This window comes from Phascolarctos cinereus, unplaced genomic scaffold, assembly GCF_003287225.1.
Source record: "Phascolarctos cinereus isolate Bilbo 61053 unplaced genomic scaffold, phaCin_HiC Scaffold_2;HRSCAF=192, whole genome shotgun sequence".
NCBI lineage: Eukaryota > Metazoa > Chordata > Mammalia > Diprotodontia > Phascolarctidae > Phascolarctos > Phascolarctos cinereus.
Window position 1 is genome coordinate 368,862,468 of NW_027555625.1, and position 23,994 is coordinate 368,886,461.

The window sequence follows — 23,994 nt, forward strand, 5'->3', positions numbered from 1 at the left end:
GAAATTTGAGTTGCTATTTGTATTTGATTGTTAATTAGCAGTTGGGTGGATGGGGAGAAGCTGAGATGAAAGTAGGGGGAAAATCTAAAAAGAAGCCTAGGTTGGGATTTGGGTTGGATGCTGCTGAAGAAACTGCAGTAAAGGAAGTACTGTTGGACTTATAAGAGACAGAGGCATGATACAGCTATATTATTTCACACCTCAGTGGAAAATATTGATTTCTTTTAAGTCCCAGGATTTTCAAAATGTGGGCAAGTTAGATGTCTCTTTGCCCGAAGAAGCCAGAAGTATTAAGAAGAAAGAAGAGTGGAGTCATGGGGACAAAGCAGAGAAGTCACTCTTTGTAGCAGCTAAAGCTGCTCCTTTCTCAGAGGATCTAGAAGAAGAAATCATTGATGGCAAAGTGATTTCAAGGTATTTGGTATTAACAGAGTTTTCTCTCAGATTCAAGAGCCTAAAAATGACTTTCTTAATTGCATCTCACTTTCATGATGGGGTACAGCCTGGCATGAAGGAAGGAACCCTGGAATCTGAGCCACAAAACCTGGGTTCTAGGCCCAAAATTGCCACTTAGTAGTTACATGACTTTAGCCAGTTATTTAATCCCTCCGAGCCTCAGTTTCCTCATCATTAAAGCAGGCATAATAACTCCCACAAGGTATGCTTCACTAGGTTGTTACAAGGAAAGCACTTTCTAAACCTTAAAACCCTATATAAATGTGACTTTAGTTAGTAAATGTGAAAGCATATTGCAACTGTAAAAGCCTATTTAAATATAAGGAATCATACCATAATGGGGAGGCAGGAGTTACGTGGACATTATAACTTAACAATCCAAAAATTTGATTTCATCCTATTCTCAACTTCATTAGCCAAACCACCAGATCTGTAACACGCAGAGCAAAGAAAGAGGATTTAAGTTTTGTCTCCTCTTTTTGGCCATGTTCACCCTCTGGTGGAGGTATCTGTCAGCATCAAAATAGCAATGAACAGGAGGAAACAGAAGCACCTGGTTAATTTTCAAATCACCATTCCTTAAATAATTGAAAGTGGCTTGTAAACCCCTAAACATTTCCTTCATCACTCAGGAAGCATAAGAAAGAGCACTGGAAACTCGGTGCTCAAAACACACCCAGGGTTCATGTTCTAGTTCTACCATTTATACACCTGTGTGACCTCAGGGAAATCCCTTCCTCAGTCTAATTCTCCCAAATGGGAGTATTGAACTAGGTGATCTTTAAGATCCCTTCCAGAGTTAAGTTCTGTGAAACCTGATGGCTTAACAGCATACATGCTGAATAGTCTCCAAGCCTTCTATACTCAAGAAATGAACATTCATGGTGGTTCTTATACCTTCACAGGTAAGATAATCCCCAGCTGTCCCATGAATTTTGTCCTAAGGCTGTCACTGAATATTCTAGAGTTTGAATGGATCCCAAAGTTGAACTAGACTCATTGCTTACCACCCATTTATGAATGGTGAATCTTACTGATTCTAACTTGGAGCAGCTCTTGGGAATCTCTTCCTTTTATGGAGCTAAAGTTTAGCCCTCTCTCCCAGTTTGCATCTACTGGACCTAGTTCTCTCTGTGGCTAAGCAGAAATGAAGAACAGAAAACATTTATTAGGTGACTAATCTGTGTCCAGGGCCCCGTGCTATGTCCTAGAAATACAAAGGAAAATTACAGTTCCTGCCCTTGAGAAAATGATGACAGTCTAGTTGGGGGATGAAGGATAGACACAAATAATTGTGATAGAAAATAGAATAAGACAGATGTACACAACAGACCAATCAGGCACAAAACATTTGGTGAAGGAAGAATTACTCCTGGCCAAGATCAAGGAAGTTTATGTATGGAGGAGGTGAACTAGATCTTGAAAACTAAACTAGATTTTGAAAAAAGAGGTTTTCAACAGGAAGAGATGGGTAGGTGCTCCAGTCTAGACAGATGCGGATAGTGACATGTGCAAATGCCCAGAGGTGAGAGAGGTCAGGATGAGAGCAGGGAATGATAAACAAAAGTTTCCTGAAACATAGTATATGTGAAAAGGAGAACTGGGAAATAAGGCTGGAAAAGTAGGTTGGAGCTAGGCAGTTTTAGACCTTAAATGCCAGAATTTGCATTTTTTTCTTATAGACTATTGGGAATCAATGAAGTTTTTTGAACAATGGAGTGGCATGATAAAAGGGGGGTTACATTAGGAAAGTTCTTTTGGCCACGGAGTGGAAAAAAAAAAGAGATTGGAAGGGGAAACAATAAATTATTTTTAAGACCACTAACAAGTCTAAGTTTTTTCTTCCTTGGATTAAACATTTTTGTTCCTCCTAAAATATTATTTCAAGTCTGCTCACCATACAGGTCAATTCCTGTGAGTAACTCTGGCTTACCAGTATTTTTTCTAAAATGTTCACCCAGAACTAGACATGATAGACCATTGTGTGGCCTAACCAGGACATAGTATAGCAGAGCCATCTCTGTTTTTCTGTACATTAATGCCTGCCTTCCGTATCACACTATTGATTCACATTGACCTTGTAGGCCTCCTAAACCCTTGAATCTTTTTCATATAACTTACTTGCTAGCCACACCTCTCTTATACTGGCTTTTTAATTTTTTTTAACCCAAGAATAAGACTTCATATCTATCCTTCTTAAATTTCATTTTTAGTCTGTCATCCCAGCCTGTTAACACTTTTTTGAGATTGGCATTCTTTTAGCCAGTATTCCATTGTCCATATTCTGTCTTCCAGCTTCAACATCTATACTATGTCTTGACTCAAGTTCAGTTCAGGTATTTATTAAGTATCTTCTATGTAGAAGACACTATGCTAGGTCTCTGGGATGCCAGAACAAAAATGAAAAATAGTTCTTGCCCTCAAGGAACTTGCATTCTACAGGGAGATACAAAATGTGCCATGATAATCAGTTATAATGTAATTTGAGAAGGGAGAGAACTCTTAACTGCTAGAGAGCTTAGAGAGAGTTTCACAAAAGGTATGGCACCCTAATTGACCCTTGAAGGAAGAAAAAACTTGAAAGGGAGAGGCAAGGAGAAAGAGTACTCTAGGCATGGGGGAGGACCTATGAAAACGGAATAAAAGTGACATAGAATACTAATAACCTACTTTGCAATATAAATGAATGTGAAAGGAAATAATATGAAATGTAAGGTTAGATCCCAATTGTGGAGGATCTTAAACGCCAAATTGAAGGGTTCACCTTTTATCTTAGAGACTTTAGCGAATCACTGGAGATAATTGAATATGGGAGTGACATAGTCAAGTCTGAGTTTTGGAAGATTATTTGGAAGACAGGTAAAAAAGGGAAGAAGTTAGAAAGAGAGAGGCCAGGAGTAGTGGCCTGAAAGTACAGAAGTGAATGTGAAAAATGTTATGGAGATAGAATTAATAAAATTTAGCAATTGATTTGCTGGGTGAGGGGAGAAGCATTAAGGATGACCCTAAGGTTATAAATCTGAGTGATTAGGAATCCTGGTAGTACCATCAATAAAAATAGGAAAGCTTGTATGAGGGGCAAGTTTAGAGAGAAATAGACTGAAATATGTTGTGAATATATTGAATTTGAAATGCCTTTGGTATATCCAAGTAGAGATAATCCACAAGTAATTGGGAATGTCAGAATGCAGTTAGTAGAAATTGATACTGGATATAAAGATATATGTCTTGAGAAAACACAATTATAAATATTGAGCAAGAACGGACTTTAGATGTCATCTGTTTTAACACCCTCATTTTACAGTTGAGGAAACTGAAGCCCAGAGAGGTTAAGTTACTAATCCATGGTAACACATCTGGAGCGTCTAAGCCCTCTGACTCCAAATCCAGCATTCTGTCCACTGTCTCTTGCTGCCTCATGCTTAAAGATACTTGGGAACAGATGAAATATACAGGAGAGCATGTGGAGAGAAAAAAAGAGCCCAAGAGAGTGCACTGGGGGACATCTATGCTTAGGAGATGGGAGATGGATGATGATTCAACAAAAGAGATTGAAATCTACAGATAGGATTAGTGGAAAAGACTGGTCAGCTAAGAGGAGGAAAAGGAGAAAACAGTGTCAGTAAAGCCAAGGAAGAAGAGAGTATTCAGGAGAAAGAGATGATCAGCACCAGAAAGTTGCAAAGCAGTCAAGTTGGATGAAGACCAAGAAAAGGCTAGAGGAATTTACATTTCAAAGATCATTGGTAATATTTGAGAGAGCACGTGTAAGTAGGTGCAATAGGAATCTAAATTTAAGTGAGTGGGAGATAAGGAAGTAGAGGCAAGTGAAAGCAGACAATTCTTTATAGGAGTTGGGCTGTGAAAGGGAGAAAAGATAGAAGACACTAGTTTAAGGGTATGGCTGCATTAAGTGAAGGTCTTTTTTGTTTTATTTTTTAATGATGGAGAGACCTGGGGATTATTTGTGTGCAGAGAGCCAGTGAGAAGAAACTGAAGATTGTGTGAGGTGGAGAGAGAGAACAGGAATGATAAAAGGGCAGTGCTCCTGGAGGAGATGGGAATGGGTAAGATCAAAGTCTCAAGTAAAGATGGGTTGGCCTTGGGAAAGAGAAGGACAATCTCTTTGGAAAAGACTGGGGCAAGGGAGAAGACAAGTGTTGAGAGAGATTATAAGATGCAGAATGGGACAAGTAAGAGTTCCCAGTGTACTGGATAGCAGGAGACCACTTGAACAAGTGTGCTGGTCAATCAGAGAGAAATAAAAAGATAGCCATGTGGCAGTGAGGGGCCAGTTTTAGATTAGATTGAATTAATTTTGTAGTTGACTTGATGAGCAAGTATATGACTCATGCCAGTGGCATTTAGCAACAAGGGAATAGGAGCAATGAAGAGATTGGTGGGCTTAACCCAAGGTCATAGATTGGCAGGTGTGCTCAAATTATCACTATTATCTACATGTGAAACTCCAAGTATGAAGGCAGCAGTTGGAGTAGAGACAAAGATTGAAAGCCAAGTATTGAATTCAGTGAGAAAGGAGGAAGAGTGGCCTAGAGAATGGTAGATCGGAGCAACAAAGAATTGGATTGAGAGATGTAGGTGGATTTAATGACCTTCGAAGGCATAGAGGATTCAAAATAAAGGTTCCAGAGCACAAGCATGCATTAGGCATGGGCTAGCAGTGCTGGCACTGGCTCCCTATGGGAGCACTCGAATTAGAGTTTGGCTCCTGTAGGGGAAACATATTGGGTCTGGAGAGAAGGTAAGCCTCAGAAAGTGGGCACTCACATAGGAAATGCCAGTGAAACTGATCCTCTAGAGCAAGGGTGGGGAACCTGTGGCCCTCTAGGTCCTCAAGTGTGGCCCTTTGATTTGGATTCAGTCAAAGGGCCGCACTTGAGGACCTAGAGGGCCGAGGATGCAGCTCTCCACCCATGCTCTAGAATATGCCGGCACACTCTACTTGTGCTCTGTGCATACCTATAATGTAGAGAGATGATATGAATGTGACAATGAGAAGCAAGGAATTTGTTGACTCCTCTTCCTGGACCAGTTTCAAAGCCATAACTAGCTCAGGGCAACCAGGTCTTTGTCACAGGGTACTGACATGGATAGAGGGGCTGGGGGTTACAATGCTTCTTCCCTGTAAGCAACTTCCCTCCCCAGCTTTGCTTCACAGTCCCTCCCCACCGTCAGGATCAAACTGGGTCAAACTCTCTATGAGATAGACCACTTTCTCCCCTGGAAGGACCAAACCCATGGGCTGCTTCCTTCTCCACTCAATGGAATTTGCTTCAGGCGCAAGAAGTCTGAGTTATGGCTCTGCCCAGTACATCAGAGGTCATGGGAGAAGGAGTACCTGTTACTGAAAGATTGGTCAGGAATTCAGTTTCTTATGAAGAGAGGCAAATTTCTATGAGTACAAGAAATTACTAATAAAAATACTGAAAAGTGAGAGGGTCGAAGACAAACCCATGTACTTCTGTTCTAAAGACCCCTCTCCTCCTTATTAAATATAATATGACTGTATTGGATCCATTAATCTGTTTTCTTTGGATTTTGCCCACTAATTTCTGAAATCTGCCAAATTGTGTCCCAACCCGCATCTCAACATGCCATCCAGAAGGGACCATGAGAGTCTTTTGTTCGATGCTGAAATGTAGGTGTACTGTATTTGTGGCATTTTAAGGATGCAGTGTACATATGGAAAGGAGACAGTAGACTGGAAGAGGCCAAAGGTGGTTGGAAGGGATTACTCAAAAGGCCAAAGCTCTTACAGCACATAAGAGGGACAAGATCAAGGGCTGTAGTGAAGAGGGATTGGCCTTGAGAAAGAGAAAGAAGGACCCTCTGTTCCTCAGAGAGTGCAGCAAAAGAGTAGACAACAAATAAAGACATTACTATGGCATAATTGTTCTTAATGGACCCAGGGTCTGTAATTGGTACAATCTATTTCTGGTTTGTTTGTTTTTTTAAATTGGAACAAGATTTGTTCATACGCAATCTGGCAGAAACTTTCCTCTTCTCTAACACTTCCTTAAGTGCTTCATACAAACAGTAAGCTAGTGGCTGAGATGAGGGAAAGGGAGTGCAAGGCGGGGAGAGTGGGAGGAGGCAAGGTGAATCAGAGTGAAGGAGCTGGCATGAGCTAGCAAGGGGTCTCTCTTTTTCTCCTGGTTTTTTTGTAATCCTTACCAGAGCTGCAGGTAATCAGGTTTGGGAGAGTGTGGAGGAAGGTGACAGGATAATTCCTTGTGGATTCCTTGACAGGATAATTCCTGGTGTTTTGAAAAGAGTTCTGTTGTTACACATTTCTCTTCCCACTTCTGCACACCATCCTGAGCCTGCCCCTTCTGAGGGCAGGCCTGCCAGGCAAACATACCTTCTCTTTTAACCACCAAAGATGACCCTGGGGCAAACATAATAAGTAAGATATTTGCCATCTCACTGTAACGCTAACTATGGCTCTAAAGAAACCATATGAAAAGTACATGCCCTCATCATGGTAATACCTGGTAGTTAGCTCTTATGCCTGTTTAGACACAGGTTTATGCCAATGTCACTGCTTTTGGAGAATTGACCCACTTGGACATGATTCTGTATAATGCAACAGTGAGATATAAGTCAAATCCAATTACAGTGAATTTCATTACTAATGCTGCTTTTGAATATTCAAAAGATAATTTCCACTTGGTTAGAAATTACACTTTGTTGATCTGATTGTGGCAAATTATATCCAGTAGCAGGATGTGTACAGCAGTGGTGGGGGGATGCAGGTGGGGTGGGAACAAAACTGAACTTAGAGATCTTTCTGAAGATCCAAGTTGGAGGCTCAGATCTTCCACTTACTAGGCCTGACCTTGAACAAGTCACTTCACCATTTTCAGCCTCAGTTTCCTCATGGATATAATAGGTATAATACTCCCTGAATCATTGTGAGGGACGTTTAAGAATTTTAGCAACCTGTAATCTCAGCCCAGTGACAAAACAGCTCCTAAAAAAAGCAATATCAGAGGCTCAGTTTGTAGAATCATGGTGTCCAGAACAAGTGAGTTGATCAGCTGTACAATTGTTGCCTAATCAGATCACATCTGGAAAAGTGGTGTCCATTTCTGAAAAACATTGACAAATAGGTATAGGTCCAGAGGAAGGTGACCAGGAAGGGGATAAGCCAGATCTAAGGATGTTTAGATTGGAGAAGACTTGGGACCTACCTAATAGCTGCCTTCATTTCTGCCTAATAGCTGCCTTATTTCTCCTTGACAGGATAATTCCTGGTGTCTGTTTGACTGTCATGTAGAAGAGACAGTTAATGGATTCTGTTTGGCCTTAGAGGATAGAATTTGCAGAGAGGCAAATTTTGGTTCATTATAAGAAGAAACTTTCTAACATTTCGGGTTATCCTGAAAGCAGAAGGGACTTCCTGAGAAAATAGTGAATTTTCCCATCACTGAAAGACTTGAAGCAAAGGCTGGACCACCACCTGTGGTTTTGGTAGAGGGGATTCCCAGTCCAGGTGTAGGGGGATTAACTCTGAGCTCCCTTCAAACTCTGGGATTTTATGAACCTAGGAAATGAGATGTGGGATACTTAAATGAATCCATGATCTCATTGGAGTGCTTTGTCCATATCTTCTCATTCTGAATAATTCTTGACCATATCCTTACATAAATTCTTAAGAGACGATTTTCCTAATATTTTAGAGACCTACTGTTGGTTCTTAAAATATTTCATAGATATGAGTGCCGCAGTAGAGCTGTCCACCTGTTACCACCAGCCTCATTCTCACTAAATGACTGGACTCCCTCCTCTTCTAATCATACGTATCCTCCATAACATTTTTACTTTGCTTCTCACATGCAAGTCATTATTGGTGAGTGACATGGTTACAGCTCCGGTCTACCTATCATGCATCTTTTCATTGCCTTTTCAGCTACTTGACAGTGTACTTCTGAGATTGTAGTGTTTCATCTCAGAGAATATTGTCAAAAGATAGATTTTTATTTTAGGGATTGCTTAAAGTACTTCACAGTTTTATAAGTTCAACCAAGTCCCATCTCTTCCTCTTAATTCTTGGCTTGACTCATTATTTGTTTGTTAGGTCTGAGTGGACTGGCCATTCAACTACACGTCATTATTTGGGCAAGGTATATTCTTCATCCATTTGCTTTTTCCTGTGTGGATGATTAGATTGTGGAGTTTACTAAAGAGAGCCTACAGTGTTTCCAAGGTTTGATGTAATCAACAGTGTCATTTATAAATAGAAACTTCTGCAGAACAGTTTTCTATTAATAGGAAATCCTCCAGTATATCTTTGAGACTATTTCTCCCTATTTGATGCTTCTTTTAATGTTGAACAAAATTATTTCTGTGGTAGTCTCTATATGGAGTCCTGTAATATATTACAATATGTATTAGAAGATTCCTTTCAAGAGTGCCTTTAAATGTGCATTGTATTCTACCAAGACAAATGGGTTTTTTTTGGGGGGAGGGGAGAGTAATTGACACACAGTAGAGATGACAGGATCTTATATTCTGTGCACCTCTCAGTCAGTCATTTGTGTGTTTATAAAGATGTGGTCTCTTCTAGAAAGTAATCTGTCCTTATATTTTCTTTTTTTCTCTCTCTCTTTTTTTGTTTTGTTTTGTTTTGTAAGGCAGTTGGGGTTAAGTGACTTTCCCAGGGTTACATAGCTAGTTAAGTGTCAAGTGTCTGGTCTGAGACTGGATTTGAACTCAGGTCCTTATATTTTCATCCAAGATTCTCTCAACTCATGCACAGAACATTCAGAAAGATTGTAAAGACATGAAAGTAGGCTTATAGGTTGGTGATTTCTGATGTCTTCTTAGTATTTTTTAAAGCATTTCTGTGTGTTCATTTTCATTAAGTGCCATCCCCTTAAAATAATTTAGATGTCCTATATATAGGGATTTTAACCCTTTTATTTTCAAGTACTCTTGTGCTCTTTTCTGGTGAATTAACTCCTGCAAGGTTCTATTAGGCTCCTAGTTGTTTCCACCTCATTATCTCAAGTGAAATTTGTCTTTGTAGTTCCTCTTTGTTTGCTTCTATTTTAGATTAGAACTCCACCGATCAAAAGCTAGAGTTCTTGCACCTGAAAATGGTTAAATCAAAATTGTCAACATATTTGAGCTGAAGCATCAAGAATGAATTGTAACTTTCCTAAAAATGGACCAAATTAATTATTCTGGGGCATCAGGGGGTTATTTTCCACATTTTCCATTTTGGGGACCATGAAAAAAATGAGAGAGAATATAACGGTATGCTATAGATTTGGAGTTGGGAAACTTAATTTTTTTTTCCAGGATTCTTTTTGCCCTTGAATAAATCATTTCTACTCTCTAGCCTTTAGTTCGCCTTGATTATAGAATGAAGAGTTGGAAGGGATTTTAGACGTCATCTAGTCAAACTTCCTTATTTTGCCTCATTTGAGGCAACCATGGCCTAGAAAGGTGTGGTGATTTGCTCAAGGTCACACAAGTAATAAGTAGCAGAACCACAAGTCCACTGACTCTCAATCCAGTGTGCTCCAAGGTCTCTTCCAGCTCTGACAGTCTATGTTCTAGACTTCTGAGCTATATTCCGCCTCTAAAAGTCTATAATTCTAAATACCTATGATACGATTTCTTTCATGACTTTCTTTCTTTCTGATTTCCCCCAACCTCATTTCTTTTAAGACCATGGCCCTATTTGTGCAATTTGTAAGCACGATGTCAGTAATAGAGGAAAAATTCTCATGTCCATCTTCACATCTGAAATTTTGAGTCTCTATGTGCCTAAAGCCAATATCATAAGGACTCTATATAGGGGGAGCCAGTAACCCTGAGCAAGGGGTGGATAGCCTGATAACAATTTAAAGTAATGCATTTATTTTCCAGGACAAGCCACAGTGACTCCAGCCTTTATACCAGAAGACAGGGTAATAGGTCCTCGGAAATGGTTAGTATGTTCATTTCTTCCTTGCTACAACTTCTTGCCAACTTATCAAGTTCTCTCCTACCCCTCAACCCAAGCTTTGAAAGGCAAAAACTATAGTCAGATATGGAAAGGAGACAACAACCTTGTGGTTAAGGAAAAACCAGTAGGAATCCCAATTGGGGCAAAAAGGAAAATGTAAATAGAGTTAGGAATTAGAAACACTTTCATTATGAAAACATCCAAAAAACCTTTAAACTTCACATCCTAATAGGGCAGGGCAACTACAAGAAGGTTAATTTTACCTTTAGAAATGAATCATTCATTTGCTCATTCAGTAAACACGTCTTAAGCAACTGTCTTATATGATTCTGTAAAGCATGGTACTAGGTGCTGGGTATATACCAAGATGAAAAAGGACTGTTTTTCTTGATGTGTAAATTGTATGACCAGCATAGCACATTCTGAGGCTTCCAGGATAGAGAGAATAGAGCTCTGAACTTGGAGTCTTAGGAAATTACCTAGAGCACAAGAGAGGTTGTGACTTGTCCAGGGTTACACAACCATGTTATGTGTTAGACTAAGTGGGTCTTAAACCTAGGTTTTCCTGACTCTGAAACTACCTCTCTATTCACCAGACCATACAGGCTGTCTACTTAATCCTAACCACATGGGTTGTAGTAAGGATTAGAAAAAATAATGTATGTGCCCCTCACATTTTAGATGCAAATACATACATACATACATACATACATACATACATAATTATTTAATTGAACTGAATTGAAAGAGCTTTGCAAAACACTAAGTATATATGTTATTATTGTTGCTATACAATTATTAAAGATCTGTACTGGTTGGTATTTATATTTTTTTCTACTTTGGAATACAGTAGAGGATTTAGATTATATTACTTTGATGTCAGGTCTAAGAACAAAAAATGTGTTTATATATGTGTTATATATGTATATATTACATTATATACAACATGTGTGTATATAATATAAATATGTGTATGTATATGTATAGATATAGTTATCTGTCTATACATATATACACATGCACATACATGCTTAGAGAATCCTGGAAAATTCAATTTCCATGAAAAATTTCATGGATTTCTCTCATTCCAGTATTTTATCCTTACTAGTTGTTTTTTGGTTTGTGCATTTAATGGTAGGATCATGTCAGCCATGGCCGTTTGAGATCTGACATTGAAGAAAGAAGAAATCGGTTACTAATCAGGTAGGTGATTTTTAAAAATTGAAAAACAATGACCCATGATCACATCTAAACAAAATTATCTTGATGACAGTTCTATGTCATCATAGGATGGTAAGTGTGGTGCATTGGAAAGAATTCCTGTGTTTGCATTTCAACTCTTGTTTCTCACTGTGACCTCAGACAAAAGTCAGTCCAAGTCTCTGAGTTTCTATTTTCAAAGGTGTTAAAAGAGTAGTACTTCTGCTTCTCTTATTAGGGTAATTAAGAGGAACATTTGTAAAAATGTAGAACACTAAAGAAATGTCAATTATTATAATAGAATATTATTAATAATGATTATGTCCCCATAATTTTTAAATTGATTATGTTAAGAAAATATAGCCAATGAGATTTTTATAAATTCAATACAAATGGGAAGAAAAGGTGGCAAATAAAATTGGGAGAAGGGGAATGATGGCTATTTCAGTTACAAACCTGGTTCACTTTCACCGTTGGGGGGTCAGGTTGGGGTGGGGCAAGAGGATGTTAAAAGCCTGCATGGACATTTAGAGTGGTGGCATAAACTCACTATGGGAAGCAGACCCAATATGTAAGACAGAGGAGAAGTAGCAAAACTAATTCCAGAATTCTCTTCCTGTCCTGATGATCCTAGTACTACCTGACAATTGAGTTAATGTTTTAGATCACCACTGTAGGTACCATACTAAGAAACTCCTTGAGCTGATTTTACAGATCTAGGAAATCAAAGCAAACATGAAGAGAAGATGCAAAAGTACAAGGTGATCTATGAAATTATTCACTGTTGAAGAATTAGCTACCGTAAGGCTAATTTTTCAAGAATGGTGCTTGGCTAAGTTGTTATAAAAAGTTGATGGATTACTATTCCAGAAAAATCACTTGATGCCTTCTTAGAATGTAGGGAAACAAAGCCTCTCAAAGCCTGGCATGCTAAGGATCTGAACCTTTCCCCAATCTCAAAGTCATTGACCTATGTCATTTTTAGCCATTGATTTGAACCTACTTGGGAGGAATGAGAAGGTGCATGGTATAGTGAAAAGAGGAATATATTTGAAGTAGGAAGGTCTAGGGCCAAATCTTTTAACATCCCACCTCTGTACCTGTTACAGCATTTATTTATAAGATGATAGAGTTGGACCTTCCCATAGGTTCCAGTGATCCCTTCAAATACTCTGATTCTTGAGCTGAAGCTGCTTGTATTTTGACAGAGACACTGTGTTGTTCAATTATGCCTAAATTTCCTTGAAATCCCTTCAGTGATGTCTAACCAGGGTCATGACTATATGGGGACTCTTGGGAAATACTGCCCCATTTGGTGACCCCCTAGGTCCCAGCTGAAAGTGTGCCTCTTCCCTCCCACTACCAATTCTTACCAAGTGGTAAGGGAAGACACTAAATCCTCTGAGAACACAGCCGTCTTGATGCTGCTCTGGCAATCATAGATCCGCAGCATCCACTGGCATCCTCTAACTGATGCTTAGGAACTCTGTCTTGTGCAGAATCTGTGAAGGGGAGAAAAAAGACAAATGTCTAGAATCCTTCACTCTTCTTGAGCCCATTCTCCCATTACTGGCTGGGCTATCAGTCAGACTTAGCAAAACTCACTATGCAATTTTTCTTTCTATAAAATGGATAAAAAGCATAGTTGGCATGTTTATCACATTTGTGGTTGATATATTGCTAGGGAGTGTAACTGGCACATTAGGTAACAAAACTAGGATTCAGAAAGTTCCTGAAAGATTGAAATGAGGGGCTGAACTGAATAACGTGAAATTAATAAGAACAAATACAAAGCCCAGTGCTTGGATTTTTTAAAAGAGCAACAGCATAAGTATAGGGTGGAAGAGACCTAGCTAAATAATAGCTCATAAATAATAGCTCAAAAAGTTCTGGTCGATTGACTGCAATCACAAATGAATCAGGAGTGTGACTTTTTGGGGCAGAGGATAAGGGAGCCAAATTAGATCTGTGAGTTCTTCAGTGTGGTGGAACTCCCAGTATAGATACTGCTTTCACTAACTGAGTAAAACAGTTCATCTGTAACTTAAAATCTTATAGAGTTGCTTGAGATATCTGGACATTATATGACTGGCCCACGGTCATACAACTTCAATGTGTCAAAGGTAGGATTTAAACCTAAGTCTGTCTTCTTGACTCCAAGGTAGGTCCTTTTTCTGCCACACTACAATGGATGACTATTTATCAGAAGTGTTATAGAGAGGATTCCTATCCAGGTGCTGGTGGGACTAAATGAATTCTGTAGTCCCTTTAAAAATAGTAATGTGTGTCAAATAGCTACCTTAAGATATAGGCTATGACACAATAGATACTCCCCCCAAAGAACCCCACAAATTAGTTTGATCTTTTGCTTTCATCAAGGCATAGAGTCCAGAATGAGACAGGTGATAATCCATTGTCTTCTACACTGGTCAGGCCCTATTTGAAGTATTATGGACAGCTATCCATGATACATTTTAGGAACAAGATTGATAAACTGAAGTGTGGCTGAAGGAGGTCAAACCAAGATAGTGAAGGCCCCAAGATCTTCACATCTGAGAATCAGTTGAAGGAAATGGGAAAATTTAGCCTTGAAAATAGAAGACCTGTGAGATACATGATAATTGTCTTCAAGTCTGTGAAGGGCTATCAAGTGTAAGAGGGATTAAACTCATTGTGCTTGGCCCCGGAAAACAAAATAAGAAGCATTAGGTGGATATTAGAGAGGGAAAGGTAGGGCTCAATATGAGGAAAAAACTGCCTAACGGACTCTTGAGTAAAGTATTGAGTTCACCATTATTGGAGGTCTACAAGTAGAGACTAGACGACTACTTGTCATAGACATTGTGGAAGGGATATCTATGCAGATACAAGTGGTACTAGATGGCCCCTAAAGATGCTTTCCCCTCTGAAACTTAGTTATTATGTGAAATGTTGAACTTGTGAAAATAGAAATGTTGTTGTAACCTACTCTTTTGCCTCAAGTGAATGAGCAAATACTGCTTTGGGCTTTGAGAAAAAAAAAAGTACCACAAAACTAGAATCTTCGGGGGTCCTAAATACAGCCCCTTTGGGTTTCTGCATGTGTATCACCTATTTTGTGGATTGTTTGTGGTTGGTATTTCAGTCTTCATTTGCCTCTATTCTGCCATGCAGAAGACTTCTTGACTCCCAGTCCCCGCAAGAAAGCAAACTAACCTTAATACCAGTTAAGGCAAGTGCCATCAGACAAATCTTCTGAAAGTCAAATTGCAGAATGTACTCCCCCTGAAAAGAAAAAATAGAAATGAATTGTTTGGAATGCCCATTATTTCTAAATAAACCATTTTTGCAGATGATTAAGAATGTTACTCTCTGCCAATGGATAATTGAGAAATTAGTATAGTCAGTTATCTTTGTTACAAATGTGATTTAATCCAAATAGTGATAAAAAGAATTTCAAATGGGAGGGTAAGCTACTAAATTACTATTAGTAGGCTGACCCATAGGTAGTGAAATTCCTATCAGTGGAAGTGTCCAAATGCGGGCAGGCTGACAACTTGTTGGGGTTATGCGAGAGAGAAGGCATGCATTAGAAGGAGGCTTGGTTATAAGATAGAATAATAGTATCTCAGTGGTCTAAGAGACCTCAAAGATCATCTGGTGCAGTGGTTCTCAAAGTATCATCTGGAGACCCCCAGGGGTCAAAACTATTTTCATGATGATACTAAGGCATTTTAGTTTTATTTTAATTATGGTAAAATCTATAATATAACCTACATAAACAAAAGCTCTGTGGTGTCCTCATTAATTTTGAAGAGAATAAAGAAGTTCTAATACCAAAAAGTTTGAGAACGGCTGAATTAGTACAACCTGTACCTCTGTAGGATCTTTCTCTACAGTATTCCCAAGAATCAATTATCCAACCTCTGCACAAACACTTCCAGTGAAGGGGAACTCATTACCTTACAAGGTAATCCCTTCCATTTTGGGGCAGTTCTGTTTGTTAGAAAGCTTTTCTTTCTATGAAGCAAATAAAGACATCAGGACTTGTCTCTGGGTTAACACTGTCCTCTCCTTCTGCTGCTTGATTCATGCCTAGAGATGTCTGTTTCAGCCCATTCACTATTTCATCTCTTAGGTCCCTTTCAACTTTGTGATTTTGTGACTCAAGATTCTTTGGTTTTGAGCTTCTGGGAAAGCCTTAATTTTCCATTGGGGCCATCAGATTGGGATACTATCCTGTGTTTATCCCGTGTCCTTGGCCCTGACTCCTGACTGAGAGCCACACTGCTATATCTGCTTATCCAATATCACCTTGTCATGATCTCTGTCTTTCTTTTCTAGGAAAGTGAGCAGCTTCGGAGAGGCCATGCTGCAAGGACATCCTGGTGCACACTCCGACTCACTTGTACATTTTGCACAACAACAAGACTTGGTGTACTTCATCCTCTTCCTCTGGTTGCTGGTTTACTGCCTCTTGCTCTTCCCGCAGCTTGATATAAAAAAACTTTGATTTGTGTGTTTCAATAATAAAGAACAGAGACCTAATTGTATTTTTTAAAATATTGGGTTGGTGAGAAAGGATCACGGTGTGGACAGATCAATGATTTGAGGTGAAACATAAACTTAACTCTGACCCGTTCAAGGACAAAGGGTATCTTTATTCCTCGGTACTAAAGCCATATGGCATGCTTCCTACCTTCACAGAGTATATGTATGGAAGATAGGTAAATTAATTACCAGAAACAATTCTGAGTCTAGGTCTTGCTTTATTATATATTCAATCCTTCAAAAGACCCTTGATGCCATCACTGTACCCCAACACGGGCTGTAGTTCCTCCAAATCTTAGTAGAGAAATTTCATTACGTTGTGTGGCTAAAAACAATCAGGTAGCAGCCATCTTTCTGGTGACAGCCTTACCTCATTTAACGAGGCCAGTCGTGAGACAGGAGACACCCAGGCCGTGCCTAGACTTGTACTTAAAGTCTTTCTATCTGGTTAGGACCTGCCAAAGCTTGCATTCCATTGGCATAGGCTTGGAAAGCTCCCATGCTATGAAGAGGCTGTCGTATTTTTAATGCATTTAACAAGTATGGGCAGGAATCTGAATTTAGAGCTAGAGGTTTCAATTGCCCTGGTTTAACTGGGGTCATTTACCTGGCCAATGAAGGCTGCACTTGACACGAGCAGAGTTGCTCACAAAAATTTACAAATATGGTTTGTTTATGGTTCTAGATTCTGAATCAAATGCCAGATTTTAACTGTTGAAAGAAAATGTTGCATTCCCTCCAAGATCAAATAGGTACCCCAGGGATCTGGCTTCTGGGCATCTGTGGGAGAATTTCTTTATTATATTGAGTGAGAGGATTTGATCTTACAAAGCCAAGCTCTCAGAAGGGGAGGGCAGGCACGGGTCATGGAAAGAGTATTGGACTTCAAGTCCCAATGTCAGCCCTGTTATTTACTAGCCATGTTACCTTGTACACAGTAGTTAAGCTCCCTTCACTGCAATTTCATGATCTGTAATGTTGACATAATGATTCATTGCACTGCCTATATCACAGAAGTATTGTGAGGAAATTGGTTTGTGAACCTATGAATGCTATTATAGAAATGTGAGCTATGATTATCTTCAGCAAATCAGAAATGGCACAACTCAGGTCTAGAAGAGATGACATTAAAGTTTTACCACAGGCAGAACTATGCAAGAGATTTTGTTGAGGAAAAGCCCAGCATTTTAATAATAATAATAGTCAACATTATGTAGTACTTTAATGTTTACAAAGCACTTTACATACATTGTCTCATTTTATCCTTACAGCAACTCTGGGAAATAGGGGGTATCAGCCCCCACTTTATAGATGAGCAAACTAAGCCTCAGAGAAGTTAAGTGACTTGCCCGGGGTAATACAATTAGTAAGTATCTGAGACAGGAATTGAATTCAGGTCTTTCTGACTCCCAAATCCACAACTCTAATCCCTATACCACCAGCTGCCTTAATTGTTTAAATGGGGCTGCTTAGAGGACAGAAGGTTATATAAAGGCACAAAGGACTAGAAATGAAACTCTTGTAATTTGGGTTAGTCCATAGAGGATAAACTTTGGACAGACTTTAAAATACAGACCTTTTGCTTTGTCCTTCAAAAAGTTTCTACAGGAAGGAAGTCGTAGAATAATGTAGCCCTTGTGCTATTATAATATAGCACAATTAGGACTCTCACAAATCTCCCTTTGGAACTGGTTCTTTTATATACACTGGGGGTAGTACTTGTGCGATATACCTCACAAAGTGGTTGTGATGAAAAGGATTTGCCAGTAAGGCACTATAGAAATGTGAGCAATGGTTAGTGTTAGCAAATTAGTAGTGATGTGGTCATCAATAGTTATATATGGATTGTGTAACTTTTTTTCATCCACAGAGAGCACTTCTTAAGCAGCATTAATCTTGGCTCAGTAGGATTAAAGAGGGAAAGAAACAGTGAAAACCAATCTACACACATTTATTAAGTGCTTACTATGTTCTAGGCACTGTGGTAAGTGCTAGGGTACAAAGAAAGCCCCCACTCAAAAAACGAAAAAACAACTACTCCATGTCAGGTAGGGGCTTGAGCATCTGGAGAGACCAGCAAAAGCCTCCTACTGAAGGAGATGCTTCAGCTGAGTTGTGTAACAAACCAGGGATTCTAACAAGCAGAGGTGAGACGGGAGAGCATTGCAGGCATGGATGACAGCCTGGAACAAAGAAACAAAGATGGTAGAAGGAGTATTATGTGCAGATAGGCCAGTATGATCATATAGTGTGTGGAGGGGAGTAAAGTGTAAGAAGATTTTTGAAAATGTAGGAAGGGCCCAGGCTGCTGCCTTTATAGCTGTTCTTACAGGTAGTAGGGAGCCTCTAGAGTTTACTGAAGGGATGGTGGTTGGTATAGACCGAGCTTGGCTTTAGAAAAAATCACTTTGGCATTGTAAGGAGGATGTCCTGGAGTTGGGAAAGACTTGTGATGGGAAGATCAATTAAAAAGTGATTGCAGTATTTCAGGTGAGAGGTGATAAGGACCTGTACCAGTGTGGTGGTTGTGTTAGTGAAGAGAACAGGATATATACAAGAGATATTGTAAAGGTAGAAATGACAACATTTGGCAACGGAGTGGACGTATGAGGTATGTGAGGAGTTGGGACTGACACCAAGGTTGTGAACTTTGCTGATTGGGAGGAAGATGGTACCTTTAGCAGTAGGGCCCACCCTCAGAAAGCATGAGAGAGCAAAAGAAGCATTGGAGTGAGACCCAAGAAACCTGGGTAATAACCCTAGCTTTACTAACTTGGGCAAATGACTTCCTCCCTTTGGGACCTCATTTCCTGTTGTTATACAATTAGATCATCTCCAAGGTCCCTCTCAGCTCTAAAAACTTTGTGACATTTCTTCCTAATTATCAGATTATGAATAAGAAAACCAGGGTTAAAATCTCAATCTCTGTTCCTTACTTAACCAATTTGACTTAGAGTAAGTCATTTAATTGGTCTGGGCCTCAGTTTCCTCATCTGTAAAATAAGGAGACTGGACTAATGATTCCTATGGTTCCTTCCAACTTTAAATCCCATGAAGTTAATCCCCAAACATTATTTTTGGGCATAGTTCTGTTCTGAATATGTCCTACAATCCAAATATCTGTACATTGAATTAACCATGATACTCAGAATGTCAGAATTTCTGACAGAAACATAATCATCTTTTCATTTCAGTCTTCACTATTGAAAACTCTTATATAACTTCCTGACTAATAATAATTAAAATACTGAATTCATTGTTTCTTTGATGAATGAGCATAATACAGAGCCTCAGAAGCATCACTCTGGTCATGCTCACTGGCAAGGACTGGAGATGAAGATGGGCAAATGGTTAAAAATAACTGGTGAAGTTGAACTCACCTAAGGAGTAGTTTCCTAACAATTAAAGCTGTCCAACAACAGAATAGATTGCCTTGGAAGATAGGTAGTAAGCTTCCCATCATTAGAGATCTTCAAGTAGCTATTATTACTATTTTCTTGTACAAAGCCTCATGGAAGTGAGTTATAATTGCTGTCTGGAAAAAAAAATGCCTGTGCCCTTTTATTTCTATTTTAGCTGCATTCAGCTAGTGCAAAACAAATTCCATTACAAGTAACATTATAAGAAGTATCTCTATGTAACTAAAAATTCCCAAGCCTAAACCAATGGTTTTTTTCTTTGAAAGCAATCTTTTTCAAAATAATGACATGGCAGTACACCTATAGAATTTAGATAAGCCTTAAAAATCCTTTGCAACAAAAAAGCCTTTCTCACACGGAGCCATGCTGCTTCATAACCCAAGGATCTCACATAAATGCAATTCTTACTGAACTTGCTGGCATCATTAAAAACACTTGCAGAGATCATGTAGCCTAATTCAATTTATAAATAAATAGGAAGAAACCAAGAGAGGGGAAGTAACTTGGCCAAGGTCAGTTAGGGTCAGAACCTGAACTATCTCTTCTGCCTCCTAGTCCAGTGTTCCCTCAATTAATGCAGGGAGGTTTTCAAGAAATAGCATCACAGGATTTTGAATGGAATGAATGAGCATTTATTACACATTTACTATACGCCAGCCACCAAAGATATAAATGCAAAACCAAAGACAATCCCTTCCCTTAAGAAGCTTATATTTTCAAAGGAGAAATAACACACATAAAGAAGCGGTAGCCAGAGAGAAAATTTAGGGGATGGTGATTGGGGTTACAGGGAATCAGATTGATGCATATTATCAAAGAATAATAGCATCGTTTTCAAACTGGAAGAGGTGAGTGAGGAAGGGGAAGGAAAGATTACGTACTTGGTGGTGAGGAGGATGGTGAAGAGGCTTTGGAATAAGTGGCCAGAGAGGAGAGAAAGCAAGAAGAGACTTCAGCAATTATCTAAATTGGTGAACATTTAAAAATCGTTAGTATGTGAGATCTTAAAGGAAATTTAGAGCTCAATTAGTCATAGAATTTAGAGTCTGAAAGAGCTTTAAATATGATAAAATCTTAAGAGACGGAAGGAACCCAAGAGATCCAACCCATGCATGGCCAAGAATCACATCAATCACCAAAGCTCTGTTTAAAGACCTCCGGGGATAGGGAATTCACTACCCCCCCACCACCCGGCAACCAATCCTCCTTTTAGATAGTTTCCATTGTTAGGAACTTTTTTTTTTTAACATTAAGTTTAATCTCCCCTCTGAAACTTCTACCCATTGCTTTTGCTTGCTCCTGCTAGGGCGAAGCAGAACAAATCCGGTCCCTTTTTCACATGACTGCTCTTCAATACCTAAAGAAAGCATTTGAATATTTCCTCAGTCTTCTCCATGCTGCACATCAGCAGTTCTTCCATCCGGTTCAACGAGAGGTTTTCTAGTTGTCCCAGCTGTCGTCCTCTAGACCAGGGGTGGGGAACCTGTGGCCTTCTGGGTCCTTGGGTGTGGCCTTTCGACTTTTTTTTGACAAGTTTTACAGAACAATCTTCTATGAAGGGGCTTTGCTCTGTGAAGTTTGGATTCAGTCAAAGGGCTGCACTTGAGAAACTAAAGGGAGGCCGCAGGTTCCCTGCCTCTGCTAGTTTGGACACAATTTTTTTTTTAGAGAGACTCTGAAGGATTGTGAGCACCGCTTTCAAAATTTGTATTCATTCTGAGAATCAAGATCAAGTGAGTTTTTCTTCTTCTCCATGGAAGGGTTCTATCCTCCCTGAGTTCACCTTAGGACATTTGATTTAGCATTCCAATCAAATTCCCAACCATACCACTATCCCTAAAATCTATGCATCTGGCACCTTCCCGGATGCTTGCTGCCAGAAGCAAGAACCCAAAAAGGGATCACCTCACGGAGGAAGAGGCAGAACATGAAAGAATGTTGAAGCTTCATGTTGGCAACACTATCACCTCCTATAAAATCTAGGTTAGCATTAACAACCGGAATGTTCTATTAGCTAACTTCTCAACACATTAATGTTTTAAAGCCCTTGTTTGTTGTGTTGACTCTAAGGTATCATGAGATAATTAGTTACTTTGTGAATCATTTAAAAAGTGTTTTGTTATTGTATTATAGTGGACAGTCAGTCTCAGCAAGATTTAAGTTCAAGTCTACCTCTGATATATACCAGTTTTGTGACCCTGGACAAGTCATTTAATCCTTCAGTGTCCCAGACAACTCTCTTAAGACTATAAATTGTTGAGCAGTTGTTCATCTGCATTGGTAGTGGGAGTTTGCTCACTGGAAGCTCTCTACACCTATGAACTCATAGATCTATTTATGCACATACATACGTATGTATGCCTATGTATACCTATGAAATCATGAAATCACAAGTCTATTACTCTACATGCCAAAAATATGCAGAAGCAGTGCTTAATTCTCATTTTTTTAAAGTTGAGTTTTTCATTAGTATTTTCATTTTTATGGTGTCCAAACTTGAAAGTTATTTGGGTAAAGAGGTATACTATAGTCCTCTCAGGGCCTGAATTTTTAACAGCACCACAAGATAATAAAAATAGCCCACATTTTTTTTAGTACTTTAAGTTTTGCAAAGCACTTTCTCTATAAAAACATTGTGAGATTAATATCACAAGAATTATTGTCCATTGGACAGATGAAGTAACTGAGATTATAAGCAAGAAGATGACTTGTCCGCAGAATCACAGATAACAAGAGGGTAGAGCTAAGATTTGAACTAGGGTCTTCTGACTCCCCAGTTCACTCCATCCATGGGATGGCAGTCGCTTGTCATTTTCAGCAGCAATCCCAACAGGATTTGAAGTGTGCCTAAACTAATGATTTGTGCAGAGGATTTTTCTAGTCTGAATTCCAATTTTTTCCAGTTGAGAAGGCAGAATTTGTTTAAATTCCTTGCCTCTCCCAATATTGAGTTACCATATTCAAAGGTACTGAGAAGCTTTATTTACTTATGTTTATAAGTTGTTTTGAGAACCTTGGTGAAAATCTATCATCTAGTCTATAATTCCCACACCAGGGTTGTAGGAGCAGACATTCTGTGAAATCGGCTGTGGTTTCTGGGAAAGACAAACCCTATTTTGTTGTGTATGACACATGCAGCCATATTGTTTTTAAACACACTTCCATCCCAACCCAACTATTAACTCAGAATGTGTGGCAAACAAACTTACTCAATGATATATCACCCTTTGGGCAATTTTAGTTTTTCTGCTCTGAGAGCTACTTGGAATTACAGAATAATTGCTCAGTCAGTCAACAAGCATTTGTTAAATGCGAACTTTGTAAGAGACACTTGGGGATGTCAGGAAAGATAAAAATAGTCCTTGCCCTCAAAGAGCTCATTCTAATGGGGAAAATAATAAGCACACAAAACTATATACATATAAGATATATTCAGGGTAAATTGGAGGTAATCGCAGAGAAGACACTAGCGGTGGGATGGGTCTCTTACAGAAGTCACACTGGCTTTCACTTCCCTTTAATTCAACCATGACATTCAATAACATTTACCTACCAACAACATAAACCTACTGTGTTCATGGCAACATACTGAGCCCTGGGGTGATACAAATTTAGGATGGATGTGGTTCCTGCCCTCTTGCAGAAGGTGAGATTTGAGCCAAATATTGAAAGAAGCCAGTAAAGCCAAGGATTTAACAGGATGGTCCATAAATTTCCTACCAGCTTTAAAAATCCAGTGATTAGCCAGTTATCTCTTTGCCTCTCAGGGATTTGCACCCGTCCCCTACAATGTTTTTAATTGTATGTTGACAACTAAAGGATCATAGAGCTTGAGTTTATGTCCTAATAAAGGGACTATTTGCATAAAATTTTTGAGAAAATGAATTCCAGGGCTTAATGGGTTGGCTCATAAGGTATCAAAGGTAACTTTTGAAAGTTTTCATTTTAAAGTGCTATGTATTTCAAAACTAGAGAAACAAGTTTGGGGGCAGGACTGGGGGATTGATTTTGGGGAACTGATTCTTAGTGCTTTCCAAAACTGAGTAATGTTCTCAAATATTTTCAAAGCAGTTTCTATGAATTCAAAAATATATTTCAGGTAAAAATGGATCTAAGCTGCTCTTTTTCCTCTAAAACTTGTGACTTTCTTGCTTATTACTAGCGATTGAAAATAAACAGACTCAAAATTCACTCCGGAATAAGTTCTATTGATATGATGTAGGAAATGAATTTACATATTAGGCATTTGTCTGTTTTCTGTTGAAGCAGTATGTTTGTACATAATTGTTTCCTTGTCTCCCCCATTAAACTGTGAGGTCCTTGAGAGGAGGAACTGGTGTTTTTGTTTGTTGGGGTTTTCCCCCTTCTTTATATCCGTAGTGCTTAGCACAATGTCTAACACATAGTAGG

General features: G+C 39.0%; 1 protein-coding gene across 1 annotated transcript in view; it reads left to right on the top strand.

Annotated features, from left to right (window-relative positions):
- CLMN (calmin) overlaps nt 1-23,775 on the top strand; it is a 169,414-nt gene extending 145,639 nt beyond the window's left edge. Inside the window, exons 10-13 of the mRNA XM_021005139.2 lie at nt 230-414; nt 10,357-10,417; nt 11,574-11,638; nt 15,959-23,775. Of these exons, the coding sequence (XP_020860798.1) occupies nt 230-414; nt 10,357-10,417; nt 11,574-11,638; nt 15,959-16,127 (480 nt within the window). The 3' untranslated portion in view covers nt 16,128-23,775. The remainder of the gene's footprint in view (nt 1-229; nt 415-10,356; nt 10,418-11,573; nt 11,639-15,958) is intronic.
- The last annotated feature ends 219 nt before the right edge of the window (nt 23,776-23,994 follow it).